Source organism: Quercus robur, chromosome 11 (assembly GCF_932294415.1).
Source record: "Quercus robur chromosome 11, dhQueRobu3.1, whole genome shotgun sequence".
Lineage (NCBI taxonomy): Eukaryota > Viridiplantae > Streptophyta > Magnoliopsida > Fagales > Fagaceae > Quercus > Quercus robur.
This window is the reverse complement of record NC_065544.1, coordinates 9,409,813-9,427,060: the sequence shown is the minus strand read 5'-3', so window position 1 is coordinate 9,427,060 and position 17,248 is coordinate 9,409,813. Positions and strand designations below refer to the sequence as shown.

General features: G+C 35.3%; 1 protein-coding gene across 3 annotated transcripts; it reads left to right on the top strand.

Moving 5' to 3' along the window:
- Positions 1-882: 882 nt before the first annotated feature.
- LOC126705645 (26S proteasome regulatory subunit RPN13) lies at positions 883-11,073 on the top strand. 3 transcript variants are annotated; one of them, XM_050404751.1, is made up of 14 exons: positions 883-1,046; positions 1,261-1,312; positions 4,424-4,516; positions 4,680-4,739; positions 5,421-5,459; positions 5,555-5,629; positions 5,749-5,815; positions 6,654-6,735; positions 8,057-8,175; positions 8,285-8,308; positions 9,575-9,669; positions 9,758-9,835; positions 9,946-10,000; positions 10,817-11,073. In XM_050404751.1, the coding sequence occupies exons 2-14, from the start codon at positions 1,274-1,276 to the stop codon at positions 10,954-10,956; spliced, it is 966 nt and encodes a 321-aa protein (XP_050260708.1). In that variant the 5' UTR covers positions 883-1,046; positions 1,261-1,273; the 3' UTR covers positions 10,957-11,073. The 3 variants fall into 3 exon arrangements, with proteins under 3 accessions (XP_050260708.1, XP_050260710.1, XP_050260709.1); XM_050404753.1 differs by lacking the exon at positions 10,817-11,073 and adding an exon at positions 10,162-10,458; XM_050404752.1 differs by lacking the exon at positions 883-1,046 and having other exon boundaries at positions 1,255-1,312; positions 4,424-4,521.
- Positions 11,074-17,248: the final 6,175 nt, after the last annotated feature.

Here is a 17,248-nt window from a genome sequence, read left to right as displayed (position 1 = left end):
TTGTTTTTTTTTTTTCTCTGTGTTGGTTTTCCTAATTTTCTCCAAACCAACTTCAAAAAATCCCGTCCAATTCATAATACTATTTGCTTACTAAATTGCATGGCTCATTAAATTATTTTACATATAATTTTTTTGAGGGAATTATTTGACATATACTTCAAATAGATGATACGACTAAAAATACACATATAAATTGTTATAAGAATTCCCTAATCAGAAAATTTCCTACAAATTAGTCGAGACAAAATTTGTTGAATAGTACTTTTTAAGGAAAATTTTAGAAGAATAACATGTGATTGAAGTTATTTAGTTATATAGACTCTTTTTGGAACTCAAATTTGTCAAACTCGAGTTCCAACCCAAAATATCTAGTTTATCAAACTCGAGTTTCAATTAGTTTAGGTTGCGTGACAGCTTAACGTTGCATAACAAATCAAAACTCAAGTTCACTAAACTTGATTTCGAGTTTGACAAACTCAAGTTTCAAAAGTAGTTTAAATAAATAACTTTAGTCACATACTACTCTCCTAAAATTTTCCTTAAAAAATACTATTCAGCAAATTTTGCCAAAAGACAAAATTTAATGAGAGATGTTATGTTTACAAAATTTTACAACAAATCACAGGTAATTAGTTGTTATTGATTCAAATTTGAAATTAACACTAAAATTACTTTTTTGCTCTAACAATAATAACTAATAACAACCACCCACTTAGGATTTGTTTTAAAAATATTATAAAAATATTATAGACATTAGACATGTCATTTCTCAAATTTAATACTTTATCCTAATAAATTACCGACTTCCCAACAAAATAAAAAAACAAAAAAAAATCGAGGCGGTGGGGGCTTGAATGTCAAATGGGTAATTTGATTGTGACGTCTGATGCGATATATCAACTCAACTCAACCTTGAGCCTTCATAATAAAGTCGATAACTCCTAAATAAACCTCTCTCTCTCTCTCTCTTACACAAACCTGAGCATATTTTTGAATCTCACCACCACAGAATACCGATTAAGAAGAATATTCGTGAATTTATACAGGTATTTTTATTTTTATTATTTATTTAATTTTTTTTTTTAATTAAACTTCCTTTCTCTAGGGTTTTGATTTATCTCTCAGTCTGTACCTAGGGTTTTATTTATATAATAGAAAGAAAAATTCTAATGAATTACTAGGACTTAAAAATGAATCAAAGAAATTAAACATTAATTAATTATTCAATCCGATAAATTGTTTTTATTTTATTTTACTTAGAATAACCGGAGCTATGGGTTCGTCTTCGACCGAAGCTTTTCCACAAATGCAGGTACATCTTATATTTTACCCATTTTATCATAATTTTCCATGTATGTATGTATGTATGTATGTGGTTCCGTACAATATACATGTTTTTGTATGCGTGCGTATATACATGTACATGATATACGTATGTGTATGGCCTTGAGAATATACTGTTAGTTCCCTAAAGTTTTAGCCTATGAGCGATTTTAGTCTCTGAAGTTTAAAGTGATGGCTTTTAGTCTCTTTTATGACGTGGCCAAACTGAAAATTGACACGTCATCACTCATCGGACACGTTATAGGGACGGAAAGCAATCATGCTCATGAGCTAATTGGAGTATTTGATACTAATTGCGAGTTTCTAGTTAATATATTGTTAGTTACTAAAGTTTAGCATATGTGTGATTTCAGTCTCATGATCGCTTTAAAGTGACACGTCATCATTACACTACATCAGACATGTTATAGGGACGGAAAGTGATCACACTTTAAACTTTAGGGATTAAAATCGCTCATGGGCTAATTGGAGTATTTGATACTAATTGCGAGTTTTCAGTTAATATATATAGAAATGCTTGTTTGAAGAAGGGAAGGTTTGTTTCTTTGTATTGGAATCATAGAAAATGATTCTTTGTTAGCCTAGGAAGGTCCAACTTAATTTTTCTTTTTTAAATAATATTGGATGAATGAGTACACTATCCAATAAACAGTGTGATCTTTATAACAAGTGCAAAACCAGCAGAAAACCTGACTCACCGAGAAAGCTCCTCCTAATGTTACAAAAACTAGCAAGAATTTTTTTTAAAAAAAAAACAGTAGTTGAAATCGTCCATAAGTAAAGCTAGTAAGCAACACACAGAGCCCTTGACATTCTTACATCAAAGCAGTCTATATCGGAGAATTAACTTCATTATAGTATTACTTATAGTTATGGATTAGATACAATCATATTCACACTCCATCTTGGTTGCATGTAAAAGATTTTATAAAAAACAAGTAAATGAAAGAGAAAATTGTAAGACCCGTAGTCTTTAAGAAATGGAGATAAATGACACACACATGCATGCAAATATGCACACATTTTAAGTGGGGAAGGGGGATTTGTACCCTGGATATCTCTGTTGGAAACACTAGGAAATGCCATTTGACTTAAAGGTCATTGGTGGCTTTTTACATTTTTATGTGATTGTAGAAAGGAAGAGTTGGTTTAATCTCTTATCTGCGAATGTTGTAGTCTTTTGTTAATCTTTGTGACAATGGATATACCGAAAGCAAAAATAAATGACAAGCAAGATATTTTTATATTTGTCAAAATTAATGTGAAAGGGAAATTTGTATTTCAAAAAAGCCCAGCAGGAGCTTAAATGGCACCTTATTTGTTTGTAAGGGTAACATGGATGGCGAGGTTGAAGGATCACATTCATCATGTGCATTAATTCTTTTACCATGGGAGTAAACTTGCCAAGTAATAATAAGCCCAACATTGAGCTAAAGAACATTAGGTTTGCATGAAAGTCAACCTATATATTCTTGTTTTGAACGGGCCATTTAGGTTTGATAATTTTCTCTACTAGGCTTCTCTTGTATTTTGTTTTTATCTAGTTTGTGATGGACATCCACTTGCATTGGCTCCTTTGTGTGCTCCATTTATGCAATCAGGATTGAATTCCAAACAGGAACTACTTTTATCATATCCCAAATTCAGTGCTTTCAATAGAACCCCTATAGTTGTTTTTCTTGGACTAGATCTAGAACTATCATTGATGTTAATTTGTGAGTGGTCTGCCTACTTCGTATAGGCTATACATTTTTTTTTTTTTGATAAGTAAAAAATGTCATTGAAAATTGAAATTAGAAATAACAATGAAAACAAGGCATACCTATCAAAAACAATACAATGAAAACAAGGCACATAGGCAGTGTGCTATAGAGACAACAGAAAATATAAACTAAAATAAAAATGAAAGTACAAAAATCAAGCAAATCAGGCATAGAAATAAAAGTAAGAACACCCGAAGCCTTTGCTCATTCAAACAAAGTCTCAAAGAAGGAAAGCATCAACTCATGAATCAATCTTTTATTCCCTTCAAGGTACGTGCATTCCTTTCCCTCTAGATAACCCACACAAGACAATGAGGGATCATACTCCAAAGCACCTTAGTTTTGTGTCTATTGAACTTGCCTGACCAACTAGCTAAAAGTTCCACCACACCACGTGGCATGACCCAATGAACCCCAAATAGTGAACACACCTTATTCCACAACCTAGGAAGCATGGACATGGATACGGTAGCTACTCAGGGACATGAGCAATTCCTTAAAAATTATAACATGACATGGCAGGTACAACACAAGTACGGCACCACAAATGAAGTTTCTATGCTTCCTAGTCCACAACTCTTGAGCTATGGGGCAATGTAGGAGTAATTGATCAATGGTCTCCTGTTCCTCTTACGCATTCAACATCAATCCACCACAACCACTTGTCACCTTTGTAAATTATCAATGGTCAAAATTTTCCCCAACACCGCTGTCCAAAGAAAGAAACTAACCTATGCTAGCTCTAATTAGATATTGCCTTTGCAAATAAATGATTTGCATTAGACCTATGCTTTTGGAGTGGTAAAAAGCCTAGAGTAGCGTCTAGAGATCCTTTCCTCTTTCGTCTCCTGTCCTCCTTCTGTTATGAAAATACCTTGTTTTGCTGTTGATTTTTAGATCAATAACCTGAAATCCAGATGTTAATGCTCAATTGTGGCATGGTGTCTGGTATTACAGCATGGGATATTATATAGCAAGTCATACAGGTTGAATTTTTCTGGACACGAAATTCAACAATTTTATAAAGAATCCAGTACATTTAGGAGGCACAAGCATGCTATTTTGTCTCTGTGAACTTGTATGTACTATATTGTAATGCGCTTTATCTGCTCATCATTTTGGCCACACTTGTTGTTATTCTTCTTTTGATTCTTCCTGTGCTTCTGCTCTGTTTTTTGTTTGGCATTGACATTTGAGGTTAATAATATTCAGTATGTGGCATGAGATAAATATTTTGGGACATGGGTGTGTATCCAGTTTTCTTGTTTCCTATGGTATCTGTTGCATGAATTTATCAAACAAGCTTCAATTGGCAGGAAATTATGCTGGAGTTCCGTGCTGGTAAAATGTTGTTTGAGGGGAAAAGGGTTGTCCCTGATACTCGCAAAGGGCTTGTTCGCATAGCAAGGGTATGGTAAATAAAAACCTACTGAATATTTTTTTTTTGACATTCCATTTGTCTATAGATCTACCTCTACTAAAGTTCGAGTGTTCATTTTCTGTTATTTTTAATTTATCTTAACACCTATGCTTTGGTTCAACTTCTGAGAATCTATGTTGTATTTGTGTCAGGGGGAGGAAGGATTGGTCCATTTTCAGTGGATTGATCGAACAAAGAATGCCGTCGAAGATGTATCCTAGTTATCATTTTTACTTTTCCCTGGCTGCTGTGGCAAATGGTGTATAGAGATTGAAATGCACACAATGTTGTTGTGTTTGGTTGTGTTTTTGACTTTGAGTTAGATGATTAGATCCACTATTCTACTGTATGTCAAGCTAGGAAGCATGGATAGCTTTAAACTTCCATGTATTAATGTCTAATACATTGGACATGTCTGGTATGTGTAAGATGCATGTGAATAACTTAACATAATAATTTTGTAAAAGACAGCTAGATATGCTTGGGCCACATGTTTTATTCTATTTGCGTGTATGTTGTGCTGTGTGATAGGGCTGTCATACTAAATAGTTTGTTACCAGTAATATCCAAAATAAGTAGTGAACTCATTGTCTCTGTTTCTTTCATGGAAGTAGCAACTGACATAATTAGATTCATTGCTTTCACTGTTATTAGATGACATTATCGTTGTTTCACCATAGTGGTTTCATATTATAGCCTAGTCCTTGCCCCTGCCTTTGGGAGCCTGTTTGATTTCTTCCCCTTCTTCCTCTTCCCTCATCAGTGATTTGTTCTAATTTTTATCTTTGTACCTTTAGTTTTTTTTGTTGAGAAACTATCTTTAGTGTTTCTTATGTGGCTATTGATCGGAACTTTTTTACTTCTAAAATTTTTCTTGACACAAAATATCATAGGATCAGATTGTCTTTCCTGATGAAGCAGTTTTTGAAAAGGTATATCACTTTGTGTTTAATTGTTTGGCCTTTATAATTGTGGTATATTTGAGTCTAGTATTGATCATCGTGAATATCATTCTTGATTTACTCAGGTTAATCAATCATCAGGAAGGGTTTACATATTGAAGTTCAATACCGACGACCGAAAGTTCATGTTTTGGATGCAGGTCAGATTCAATGTTTATGTATATATATATTCTTTTCTTTTCTTTTTCCTCCTTTTGTCTATTATTAGCTGAGCCACAAGTTCTAATATTATGACATTTATTCCTTGAATTGGTTCCAGGAGCCTAATGCTGATGGTGACTCACAATTATGTAGCTTAGCCAACTACCACATGAACCGACCATTAGGTATAAAATTCATTTTGCTTATTTAAGTTCCACCAACTCTATTTTTAATGAAATTATTTACTTACAAGAAACAAAGTTCCACTAACTGTAGTTTTAGAATGCATAGAGATTTGTCCCAATTATTTGACATTGTCTGCATGGATCCTCTTTTATGATTCTGCTTTAAGGCCATATTCCCATCAAGCACAACACGGGCTAACATGTTTGTTTGTTCACCAAATACACGTGTTTTTTTTTGGGGTACATCATGGTTTTTAAATGCCTCTAAACTGAAATGACTCATGGTACTGATGGTGTGTCTGCGTCTGTGTCTGATATCTTTTGTGCGTGACCAAATTTTCCATGCCAAATCCCTTGTCTTATCTTTATTTAATTCTGTTGTAATTTTTCACTTTCCCTTTCTTTTTTAACTTAAAAGTAAAAACATCCATTTTCAGTGTTTCTTTTTTCTTGTTAACTGTGTGTTTGTCTATACATCTTCGTTTTAACCATGCCTGTTGTTTTGAAAAGCTGCTCCCGTCCCCCAGTAATTTTTCATACACTACCACAGTTTGTTAATTTGTTGAAGGTTTTCATATTTTATTTAATTCATATAATGTAATATAAGAAGGTATATAACCAATACAAGAGGGTATGCTACAGTATTATATGGCATTATATTATTTAGTGCAAGTTTGAGACTTGAAATGACTGATTTTAATTTATATATTATATAACACTTATAAGAGAAAAAAAATAGTATCATGTAACCTACTTTCAAAGTAAGCTGGCTATTTTGCTTTATTGTGAGATATCTCCATCAAGTTTAAACTTTTTATTTTTATTTTTTGTTTAACAGAGTTCCTTGGTGAAGAGGAGCCTGATGCTTCTGTTCCTCTACAAGTTTCTGAAGATATGGTTGAAGATGACATCTCATCGAGGTATATTTCTTATAATAGAAGAACTTATGCTTTTTTATTTTTTGGGTTTAACTACTGAACAATACTACTATACTGAGAGTATGAAGTTTCTGAAAGAACTCTCGCAATGCTGTTAGTTATATAAATTGAACTCTTAATACTTACAAGATACATAATTTATAAAAGCTGTTTACTTTACTAACCTGTTAATCAGGCAGTCAATGATCATATTTATGTGTATCGATATGTTGCTAGCTTCTAACAAAATAATTGAACTCCTAATACTTACAAGATGCATAATCCAAAAATGAACTGGAATTTGTTTTTACTTTAGTACTTGTAGAAATTCAAATTGTAAATTCCCCCTCCACCTCACCAACAATCATATGCAATATTCAAAATATGACAGCTGATCTCCAAAAGGTAGGAACCAGTACATGTTAATTCATGTTTAACAAACGGATTATATAGGTGGCCAGAAAATTAACTTGTAAGAACAAATCATCAGAGATATTTTGTCGATGATCGGAAAGAAAAGGGTTATTGTGACACCAAATATGATGGGAAATTTGGACAGAGACATCATTTGAAAGATGAAGATATGTTTCTTCATGGTGTTATATTTTAGGACCTCTTTGATTTGTGCATACTTAAGTTAACCATTACGTACTGTCTCTGTTGGACTAGTGTGCAGTGCATGTGGTTTTATTTGTACATATTATTCCTAGCAGTGTTTTATTTTTTGGGATACCGTAGGGAACCTTTCTAAAGAAGAGTCTTTTGGACTCACCTCTAGCTAGTAAAACCTTCGGCAAACTAACCCCACCCACCAGAGCCAGTTGCCAGGTAATCTAGGCACATTCACCACTGACGGGCTAGACCTTGAACAGTGTTAAAGCCAAGAACCCTGGTTTTGAGTCCAAGTTCACATAATTGTGACAAGTCTATCAATTTGGAGAATGATTCTACATTTGATTGCATAATACTTTTACAGGGAAACTTGCCCATGCATGGAACCATTGCGTATCACAGGCCATTTCTGGCCTCCCATTGGACCAAGTATTGCATCCCTTGATCATTCACAAGGCCTGCTACTGTCTTTCTTAAGTTTGGTGCACATTGCAATGCATCTAGTCCTAGCACTATTGGTAGGTTAAGGTGGTTTTTGGCCACGGGGAATGGAATTTTGGGGGGTTTTGTGCAGGCTATAACTTATAAAGTTTTTCAATGAATCTTTTTTCTTTTATAAAATTTAGAAGTGATTTGTTGCACTCTACTCTTGTTGATCTTTGTTTTCCAAGTCCTGCTGTATATCATACTGTTTTTTTCATTTGATCTCCAGAGCTGGAAACTTGGTTGTCCCAAACTTCAGTGCAGATGTAACCAGTGAAGTAAGCTCATCATCTGGACCAGTGAAATTGGAAGACCTGCAACGAATCTTGAGTAACATTGGACCTGCAGGTATGAAGATGTCCCCTTAAAGAATGCTTGTTTGTGTGTGTGCATGCGTGCATGCGTGATTTTGATGGTCTAAAATCTCACTTTTCTTATTTGATGATACATGATGCAGATATTGCTGGAGATCCAGATGGAGGTGATAAATTTGATTGTTGTTTTATATATCAATCTCTGGTATCTGCTAGACTGTAAATTACATCTGTCAATTGATAGTAACGGATAGTATTAAATGCACTTTCAAAGCTTTACATTAATGGGTTGCTCCCATCTAGGATATTTATTAGGACCATGTGGCATAGTTTCTTATCCAATATTTAATTAAGAAAAGGGGAAATTGAAATAACTAAAAAGAAGAAAAATGTATTTAATGTGTTTGTTTGTTCAAGTCAAAGGGGAATAGTTGAGCTGGATCCAAAGTTATGGACTGATGCCTCCAACAGAATTATTGTTCAGCACTTCTTTGGATTGAGAGGCTTGCTTGGGTTAATAAGCCACTTATCTGGGTTCTTCCCCAATTCCTGAAATTGTTCTGTCTTCCTTATTAGGTGCACTTATCAAAAATGTCTTCCTTATTAGGTCCTGCTTCACAGCTCTTTACATCCATGTGTATCCTTTTCCTTATTGTTCTCCCAGTTCCCCTTCTTTTTCAGGTGTTTGTGACTTGTGAGAAACCTTTATTGAAGTCAAATTATGTGTGATGCACGTATTAGAATTTAAACTAGTGTAAAGTTATGTTAAGCATTGTCCTTACCACACACAATGAAATAGATCACAAAACATACATTACCAGGTGGAAAATGAAAGAAATAAGAGCCATTATTATTATTATTATTTATTTAGCATGTGAAGAGATTTCTCCTTTGGATCACCCAATAAGAAAGTCTGGTTATCATTTTCCGATTTGCATTTCTTTCTCTATTACCTGCTTCTGTGTAGACCTCTTGATTCATTGTATTGAGTTTCGTTTAAATAATGGCCAAAGAGCTGTAGCTCAAATGGCACCTCATTTCCTGGTAAGAGTAAGATGGAGCATGATGTTGACTTCAATGCTCACTGGCTGTAACTTACAAATCAAAATAACAGAAAGAATTGTTAAAATAGTGAATGATACTAAAAAGAGTATGACCAGGTAGCAATAGATTTGTAGAGGGGCAGGTTTACCGTATGTTGGTTTTCATTGATATGCCTTTTATGCCAGATCTTTTTTAATGGCTGGATTTTTATTTGCTTTCGTGGTAGTGTAGTTAGGTCAAATGTTTTCAAGTAGGATCTGTGAATGAGTTCATAAAATCTGTTAATTTTATGTAGGGTTCATGGTTCAGTTGGTTGTACTAATACTGCATGCATTTCTACTTTTGTTGGCATATGGATTTTATTTTCTGACTTTTCTTTTGTTGGCTAGGCTTGGGATTAGGAGATATTTTGAAGCCTGAATTGATAATGCCATTGATTGAGACATTGCAATTGGAAGAGCATTTAACATCATACTTACCTGAGGTATACAATAGTTTGGAGTTGTAGTTTCCATAATTCCTTTACCTCAGTGTTGTCCATTTTACAACTTTAATTGCTTATGAGCTTTCAGGGTCAATGGACTCCAGAGGATATATTAGAGTTGCTACAAAGTCCACCATTCCGTCAACAAGTAGATTCATTTACTTATGTGAGAATTTGAACCCTATTTATTTAATTTCTTATTTGTGTATGATGCTGTTGAAGTCTCTCAAGGGTAACTTTTTTTTTCTTTCTTTTTTATCCTGGCATTTCTTGTAGGTACTTAAAACTGGACAGATAGATTTGACTCAGTTTGGAATTGACCCAAGTAAATGTAAGTCGTTAGTGGTTCTAGAATCTCTTATCTTTGTTTTTTTATTCCCCAATTTACTCTGCAGTATTGTGTCTTTAGCATGCTACTGGTTACTAGTGTATAATGTTAATATATAAGGGAAAGGGAAAAATGTTGGTTTGGGCTACTTGTTTGATGGGCAGGAGCATTCACTGGAGTGAATAAAGTCTTGAGTTTGTCAGTTCCTTATTCTCTTGGATGTTAGTAGATGACAGGAGGCCCTCAATTTCTTGGATTCCATGTATTGTTGGTTTTAAGTTGCTGATGCCAATGGGTATATAATCTGTATGCTTCAACTTTTTCCCTAGATTATTTTAATATCTTTTTTATTATTTATGAAAATATTATTTGTTGTCAGAAAAAAATGCAAGTGCATTGTAAGTCAATGAGCTCTGCCTTAAATGGCATTTCCTCCTCTCAACAGTAGATGAAGGGTTCATGGGTGTTTTCAAATCAATCCGTTGGGAGTGCTGTGTAATTTACCGATAAAAAAAAAATGCACAGCCTATTGTAAGGTTCATAGCCTTTATAATGAGCAGCTGGTCTAGTGGCTTACCTTTCTGTTTCATATACTGCTGCGATTTTCAGGAATATTTCCTCGAAACCATGTGGCACGAAATGTTCGTGAAAAAGAGCATCTTTGTTGGATCCAAACATGTAGAGAGATGTTGCCAGTTTTTAATTTTCAGCGTTCACAATTCATTTTTAGAAAAGGAAATAGAGAAGAAAGAGGGGTTTGTAGTTCCTTATATAAGAGGGGTTGTTATGTGACCATTTTCTTTTCATCTTTTCTTGCAGACAACTTCACTGTATTGTCCTTTCTTGAGGCACTTGAGGATTCAGTTTCCAAGACATTAGATTCCCAGGAGTCAAGGCAAGATGACAAGGATTTAAGATCTCAATCTTGTAACCGTAATGATCACATGGATGAGTCCTAGTGGAGGCACTTTCGTGCTTCCTGTTCGTTTCTTTTCTCCATGTTTATTTTAGGCAAATGAGACTATCCTTTGCTCACCTTGTATTTTTCACATATATTCAGGAAAAATGTTTTTTTCCCTCTCTTTTTTTTTTTTTTTTTTTTTGGTGTTAAAGGGTTGGTTTTAATTTGCATTTATAACTCCTCTCTACATAGATCTATAATCCCTTTTTTTTAATAAAACAATCAGATTATGCGTCTCATTGAAATGATTGTATAAGATTATTGTTTTTGATACTCCATTAGCAATGTGAATTATTTGGATAGAAAAGAATAATTGAACCGTTGTAGGAGTAGGGCTATAGTAACTTCACCCAAAAGTCTTTAGTTCTAAGTAGTTTGTATGATTAAATGGGAATTCTAACCAAGATGGGAGTATTCTTCTGTTTTAAATTTAAGTCGTAATTTTGTAGTTGTTGTTCTAGTATACTTGTGTGCTAGAATTATTTTCTTAGATCAATAAAAATGATATTTCACTTATAAGAAAATAATTTGATATGAACGAGTTCAGCTGGAGGGATGTGTTCTTTGATGTTCATCATAATGGTGCCAACACATGGGATACATAATGTTTTAGAATTACTTCTTGAAAAAAAGTTTCATTACTTTGTGATATGAGTCCTTGTGATTTCGTGTAAAAAAAAAGTGGCAGCAACATGTCTTTGGATCAATGACTAGAAATCACTGCAGGTAGTTGAAAAAATAAAAAAGAAGAAAGAAAGAAATCGTTGCAGGTAGCGTTTAGCATTGCTGGTTTGAAATAGGGGCGTGGCAATGGATGAAATTATTTATACTATATTATAAAGTTCTGGGGGAAATTACATTGCCTGTCCAATTCATATAATATATTTTAAAATTGCGAAAGTTACATTTTAAATCCCATATTTTAAGGGATGTAACAAAGTAAATCATGTAGTTTCAAAAATAACAAATTAAATTCTGAATCTTAAGAAAATAACAAATTAAGCCCTGATTTTTCGGTAAAATGATATTGTGTGTGAAGTTTAACATAAAGTCAGCAAATCTCATGGTGATATTGTGTGAAGTTTAACATAAGGTTAGTAAATCTCATAGTTTAATATTTTACTTTTTAATTTATAACTTTTTAAAACACCCAGGTCTAATATGCTTTTGAAACTATAGAATTTAATCTTTTACTTTTTAAAACCATAAGGTTTAATTTGTTGCCTTTGATATTAGAGGGTTTGATTTGTTTGAGCCCTTACACTATAGAATTTAAAGTATTTAAAACCATAAGGTTTAATTTGTTACCTTTGAAACTAGAGGGTTTGATTTGTTTGAGCCTTTACACTATAGGATTTAAAGTAAAATATTAGGTAAAAGTTGTGCCATACTTGCCGTGGATGCCCTCTCATTTTATTTATTTAATATCATGAAATGCACCATAAAAATATTAAAAATTGTATAACATAATTTTATTTTTGTCATAAAAGACATTAAACTTATTAAGTATTAACATAGTTTACTTACTACCGCACACCCTTGGTGCGATGGTCACTTCACAAATGTAAGTGTTTGTGGGGTGTGGGGGGTAAGAGTCGAGGTTCAAGTTCTTAGGAGGGAGTTTCACACACATATACACTTAGATTAGGCTAAAGTAGAATTTCAATCTTATATAAAAAAAAAAAAAAGTTTACTTAACTAAAACTCTGTTATAAGGGTTCATTATTTATTATATTTTAGTAAAAAAAAATATTTTTGGCCATGTAATTTGAAGAAATTTTAGAAAAGGAATTGTGGGGTCCAAAAGCTGCGGTCCCCAGCCCACCTTGTATTAAGAGCCCAAAGTCCAGGCCGAGGAGCCCTACTACCCAGGACGTATGATGAAAGTCCCTTAAAGGCCCAAGAATGTGGCCGAGGAGGATCTCATGCTCAACACCTCACAAAACACCTGAAGTAAAGGACAAACTCAGTACAAAAGCATGACAATGAAGAAAGTTGTCCACGCCGTAATGTGGAGCCCAGCACTTGACAAGCCCATACTCCAAACCTTGCTATTCAACTTTCCCCAACCACCCCCAACCACTCTGACGTATGGATTGATAGGACGAGTACTGACCCCAACGAAGGAAAAACTGACACGTAGGTGAAGAACGGGAAGTAAATACTAGTATAAAAGGGAAAGAGAGCGGAGACAAAAGGGGAGGCCAGAAAAGAGGAGAATGGTGAGAATGAGACGCTCCTCGGACTAAGTTCAAGGAGACACACCTTTCAAATCACATCCGTGTAAGGCTTAGCTATACAGGCCAAATCCACCTTCATATGGGCTTCCATGAAAATCATGACTAAACCGCCATCCAACGACCAAGGTCCAGCCTTTCTATCCCACTCTCTATGAATTATATTGTTCGGGCTTTTTCATATACGAGACCAACGTTATTCTTGGGTCGTTAAAAATCGTGTCCCTACAATTGGCGCCGTCTGTGGGAAGGTTTGCGCGTTGGCGCGGCTAGTGGTGGAGTCAAGTCTTTATCAAGCAGAGGTCCGCGAAGTTTCCTCCATTTCTAGTCACATGCAGTTGTTGCTCCGACATAAACTCCCGCTAGGGGCTACGTCTCACAGTGCCAATGGCACGGGCAGCTCTAGGGGCTTCCAACCTCAAGCTAACTCTCCCCACCTTGGTCGAGGGGCTAACCTTCAAAGCAAAACTACAAGTTTTGGACAGAATCAAGGCCTTGCATGGTCCTCGGATTCAAGCCTATGGGGAAACCAACTACTTGAAAGAAAAAACTACAAGTTTTGGACAGAACCAAGGCCTTGCATGGTCTTCGGACTCAAGCCTATGGGGAAACCAACTACTTGAAAGAAAAAACTACAAGTTTTGGACAGAACCAAGGCCTTGCATGGTCCTCGGACTCAAGCCTATGGGGAAACCAACTACTTAAAAGCAAAACTACAAGTTTTGGACAGAACCAAGGCCTTGCATAGTTCTCGGACTCAAGCCTATGGGGAAACCAACTACTTGAAAGCAAAACTACAAGTTTTGGACAGAACCAAAGCCTTGCATGGTCCTCGGACTCAAGCCTATGGGGAAACCAACTACTTAAAAGCAAAACTACAACTTGGACGCTATATGGCCCTTAGAATCTACTCTCGGATCCTCAACACCAAGAGGATTGATGCAATACGGGGCAATGTATTGTCAAAAACACAGTCAAAATCCCTCACAGCTCGGCTACCTTCTTGGATGAATTATTTAGAGTTTATCGTTCTTGGACGGTCGCCTTGCATGCATTAGGAAGCGCTCAGCCGTTATCTCGGTTAGTTTCAGTAGTTTAATTTACTGGAAATTACCATTACTATACTTGATAATGTCAATAAGTTCAAATTAGTAGGAATTTATTTCAAAGTTTTTCCTGCCCTAAGCATCATTAAAGGAAAAGGCACATCTAATATTCATGCACAAAGTAGTGATTGCAAAAAAGAAAAGTATTTGAGAGTAAGCAAATCCATTTCTTATTAAGACAAAAGAACAGTACAGTGTACAATGAAAGAGCTTAAACAAGCTCATACTGAAACTAATTACACAAGCGAAAAGAAAAGATACAAGGGCATGAAGAAAAAGCCGAAGAAGAGATGCAGAGAAGAAACGTGCTGCCGCTCCAAAATTTTGTCTAAGGACGCCATTCCTCAATATTTTTACATGCCTATAACTCAGGTAGCCAAAGAGCCCGACTCGGGGCTTGCACCGTTGAAGAAACGGTGCAGAGAGCCCAACTCCGGGCTAGCGCTGCTGAAGAAAAGGTGCAGGGAACCCATCTTGCAGCCAGCACTGTTGAAGAAAAGGTGCCGGGAGCCGGAAGTTGATGAGCTTCTACATAATCACGCCTGCGATAAAGCAGACGGCGCTGATGGCGGAAAACCTTGCTTCTGATGCACCAAGAATCTGGTGCGACCAGTACCTGTTTCAGATTTTGACTGAAAGAGGGAGAAATACCATCTCCCCCTTGTCAAAACGGGGGACTGACTTGAATCTGTGCCTTCCTTGTCCGGACCACATCACCTTGAGTACCAGAAGGATTCGGTGCCTCTAAAGCGTGTGAAGACCTTTCATCCCCACCCATGCCTCAAACATATTGCTCTGAGGCAGAATGGTACTAGAGATGGAGATCGTGGGTATGGCAGAAGGATTATGATTCTGAAGGAAGCAGAAGGGTTTATATGTCAGGGGAATGACCCCCTATCCTATTTATACGGAGAGCAAACCGGTGGCATTTAATCCATGCAAGTTTCCAAGGAATGCTACAGACAAGGCAGACTTGGCTCAATTTCCAACCTCATCCGCAGCCGTAGGATCTGAAGATCCTCGTGAAGGTGCATCTCGAATACTGGAGCATCAAAGGGCTCCGCGTGAGTGAATAAAGGAATGCCTCTAAATTTGGCACGTCTCACATGTAAGCGGGAAAACACAAATATTCGTAGAAGTACAGAATTCGAGTGAGCCATGATGTGGGCCCTATTTCATCAAAACCCTCATCTCCAACAACAAGGTCGGGCAGTAGGATTTTGAGGGGCTATTGTGGGACCCAAAATCTGCGGTCCCCAGCCCACCTTGTATTAAGGGCCCAAAGCCCAGGCCGAGGAGCCCTACTACTCAGGACGTATGATGAAAGTCCCTTAAAGGCCCAAGAATGTGGCCGAGGAGGATCTCACGCTTAACACCTCACAAAACGCCTGAAGTAAAGGACAAACTCAGTACAAAAGCATGACAATGAAGAAAGCTGTCCACGCCGTAATGTGGAGCCCAGCACCTGACAAGCCCATACTCCAGACCTTGCTATTCAACTTTCCCCAACCACCCCTAACCACTCTGACGTATGGATTGATAGGACGAGTACTGACCCCAACGAAGGAAAAACTGACACGTAGGTGAAGAACGGGAAGTAAATACTAGTATAAAAGGGAAAGAGAGCGGAGACAAAGGGGGAGGCCAGAAAAGAGGAGAATGGTGAGAATGAGACGCTCCTCGGACTTAGTCCGAGGAGACACACCTTTCAAACCACATCCGTGTAAGGCTTAGCTATACAGGCCAAATCCACCTTCATATGGGCTTCCATGAAAATCATGACTAAACCTCCATCTAACGACCAAGGTCCAGCCTTTCTATCCCACTCTCTATGAATTATATTGTTCGGGCCTTTTCATATACGAGACCAACGTTATTCTTGGGTCGTTAAAAATCGTGTCCCTACAGGAATCATTAAATAAACTTTAATTAATTTTTTTTTAAATCATAATTTAATATGGTTACACATTTTCTATAAATTATTTAATTTAAAATTTTAATTATATATATAATATAAAATATCATTTAAAAATTCTTTTTATAAAAACTTCCCCTTTGCATGCACATGTTAATTTCTAATTTTAGACCAGTTTCAAATACACAGCATTTGAATATTTATTTATTAAAGTGCAATATTTTTTTTTTCCAAATGACTAAAATTTTTACATCTACAAAAGAATAAAAAGAAAATATAAATAAAAATTACACTCTTTTAAGTTTGGTGAATTATTATTTTCGTCTCTTAAATTTCAGTTGAGTCATTTTAATGCTTAAAAATATATGCTTGTTGATCCCTCTATCCATAAAATTTTATTAACTATTAAAAAAAAAAAACTTTTGAATACTAAAAAATTACAAAATTTCATTTTATTTTTGGCAAGAGTACAATTTAAGACCTTAACATTTAAATTTAGTGAATTGTTATAAAAAAAATATTTTTAATAGTAAAAAAAAGTTGTTATCAAATGTTTGAGTATTTAATTTTTTTAATTGTTAACTAAATTGACCTTGACATCAACTTAAACTTTAAGGACTAACATGACAAAAAGGAAACTTAAGAGATGAAAATGACAATTCACCAACATAAAATGTTGTAATTTGTAGGCCAAAAAGAAAAACACTGAAGTACACTTAGCCCTTTTAAATTTGGGGTTCTTTTTTGTTTTGACCCTTTACTTTTTAAAATTTTCATTTTAATCTATCATGTCCAATTCCATTTTTATATTGACCATGCGGTCTATTTTCGTTGGTAATCTACTATTAAGTACCTTTCATATTAACTATTTAATGACAATTAGCTTTAAAAATGTTGTAAAAGGCACGGATTTTATTATTACACGCATTTATATATTATGGATTGTCATGTTATTTATAGAAATGATAATAGGATCAATGTGAAAGCATAATAATATATGAAAGGCTCAAAAGAAAGATTACCTCAATTTTT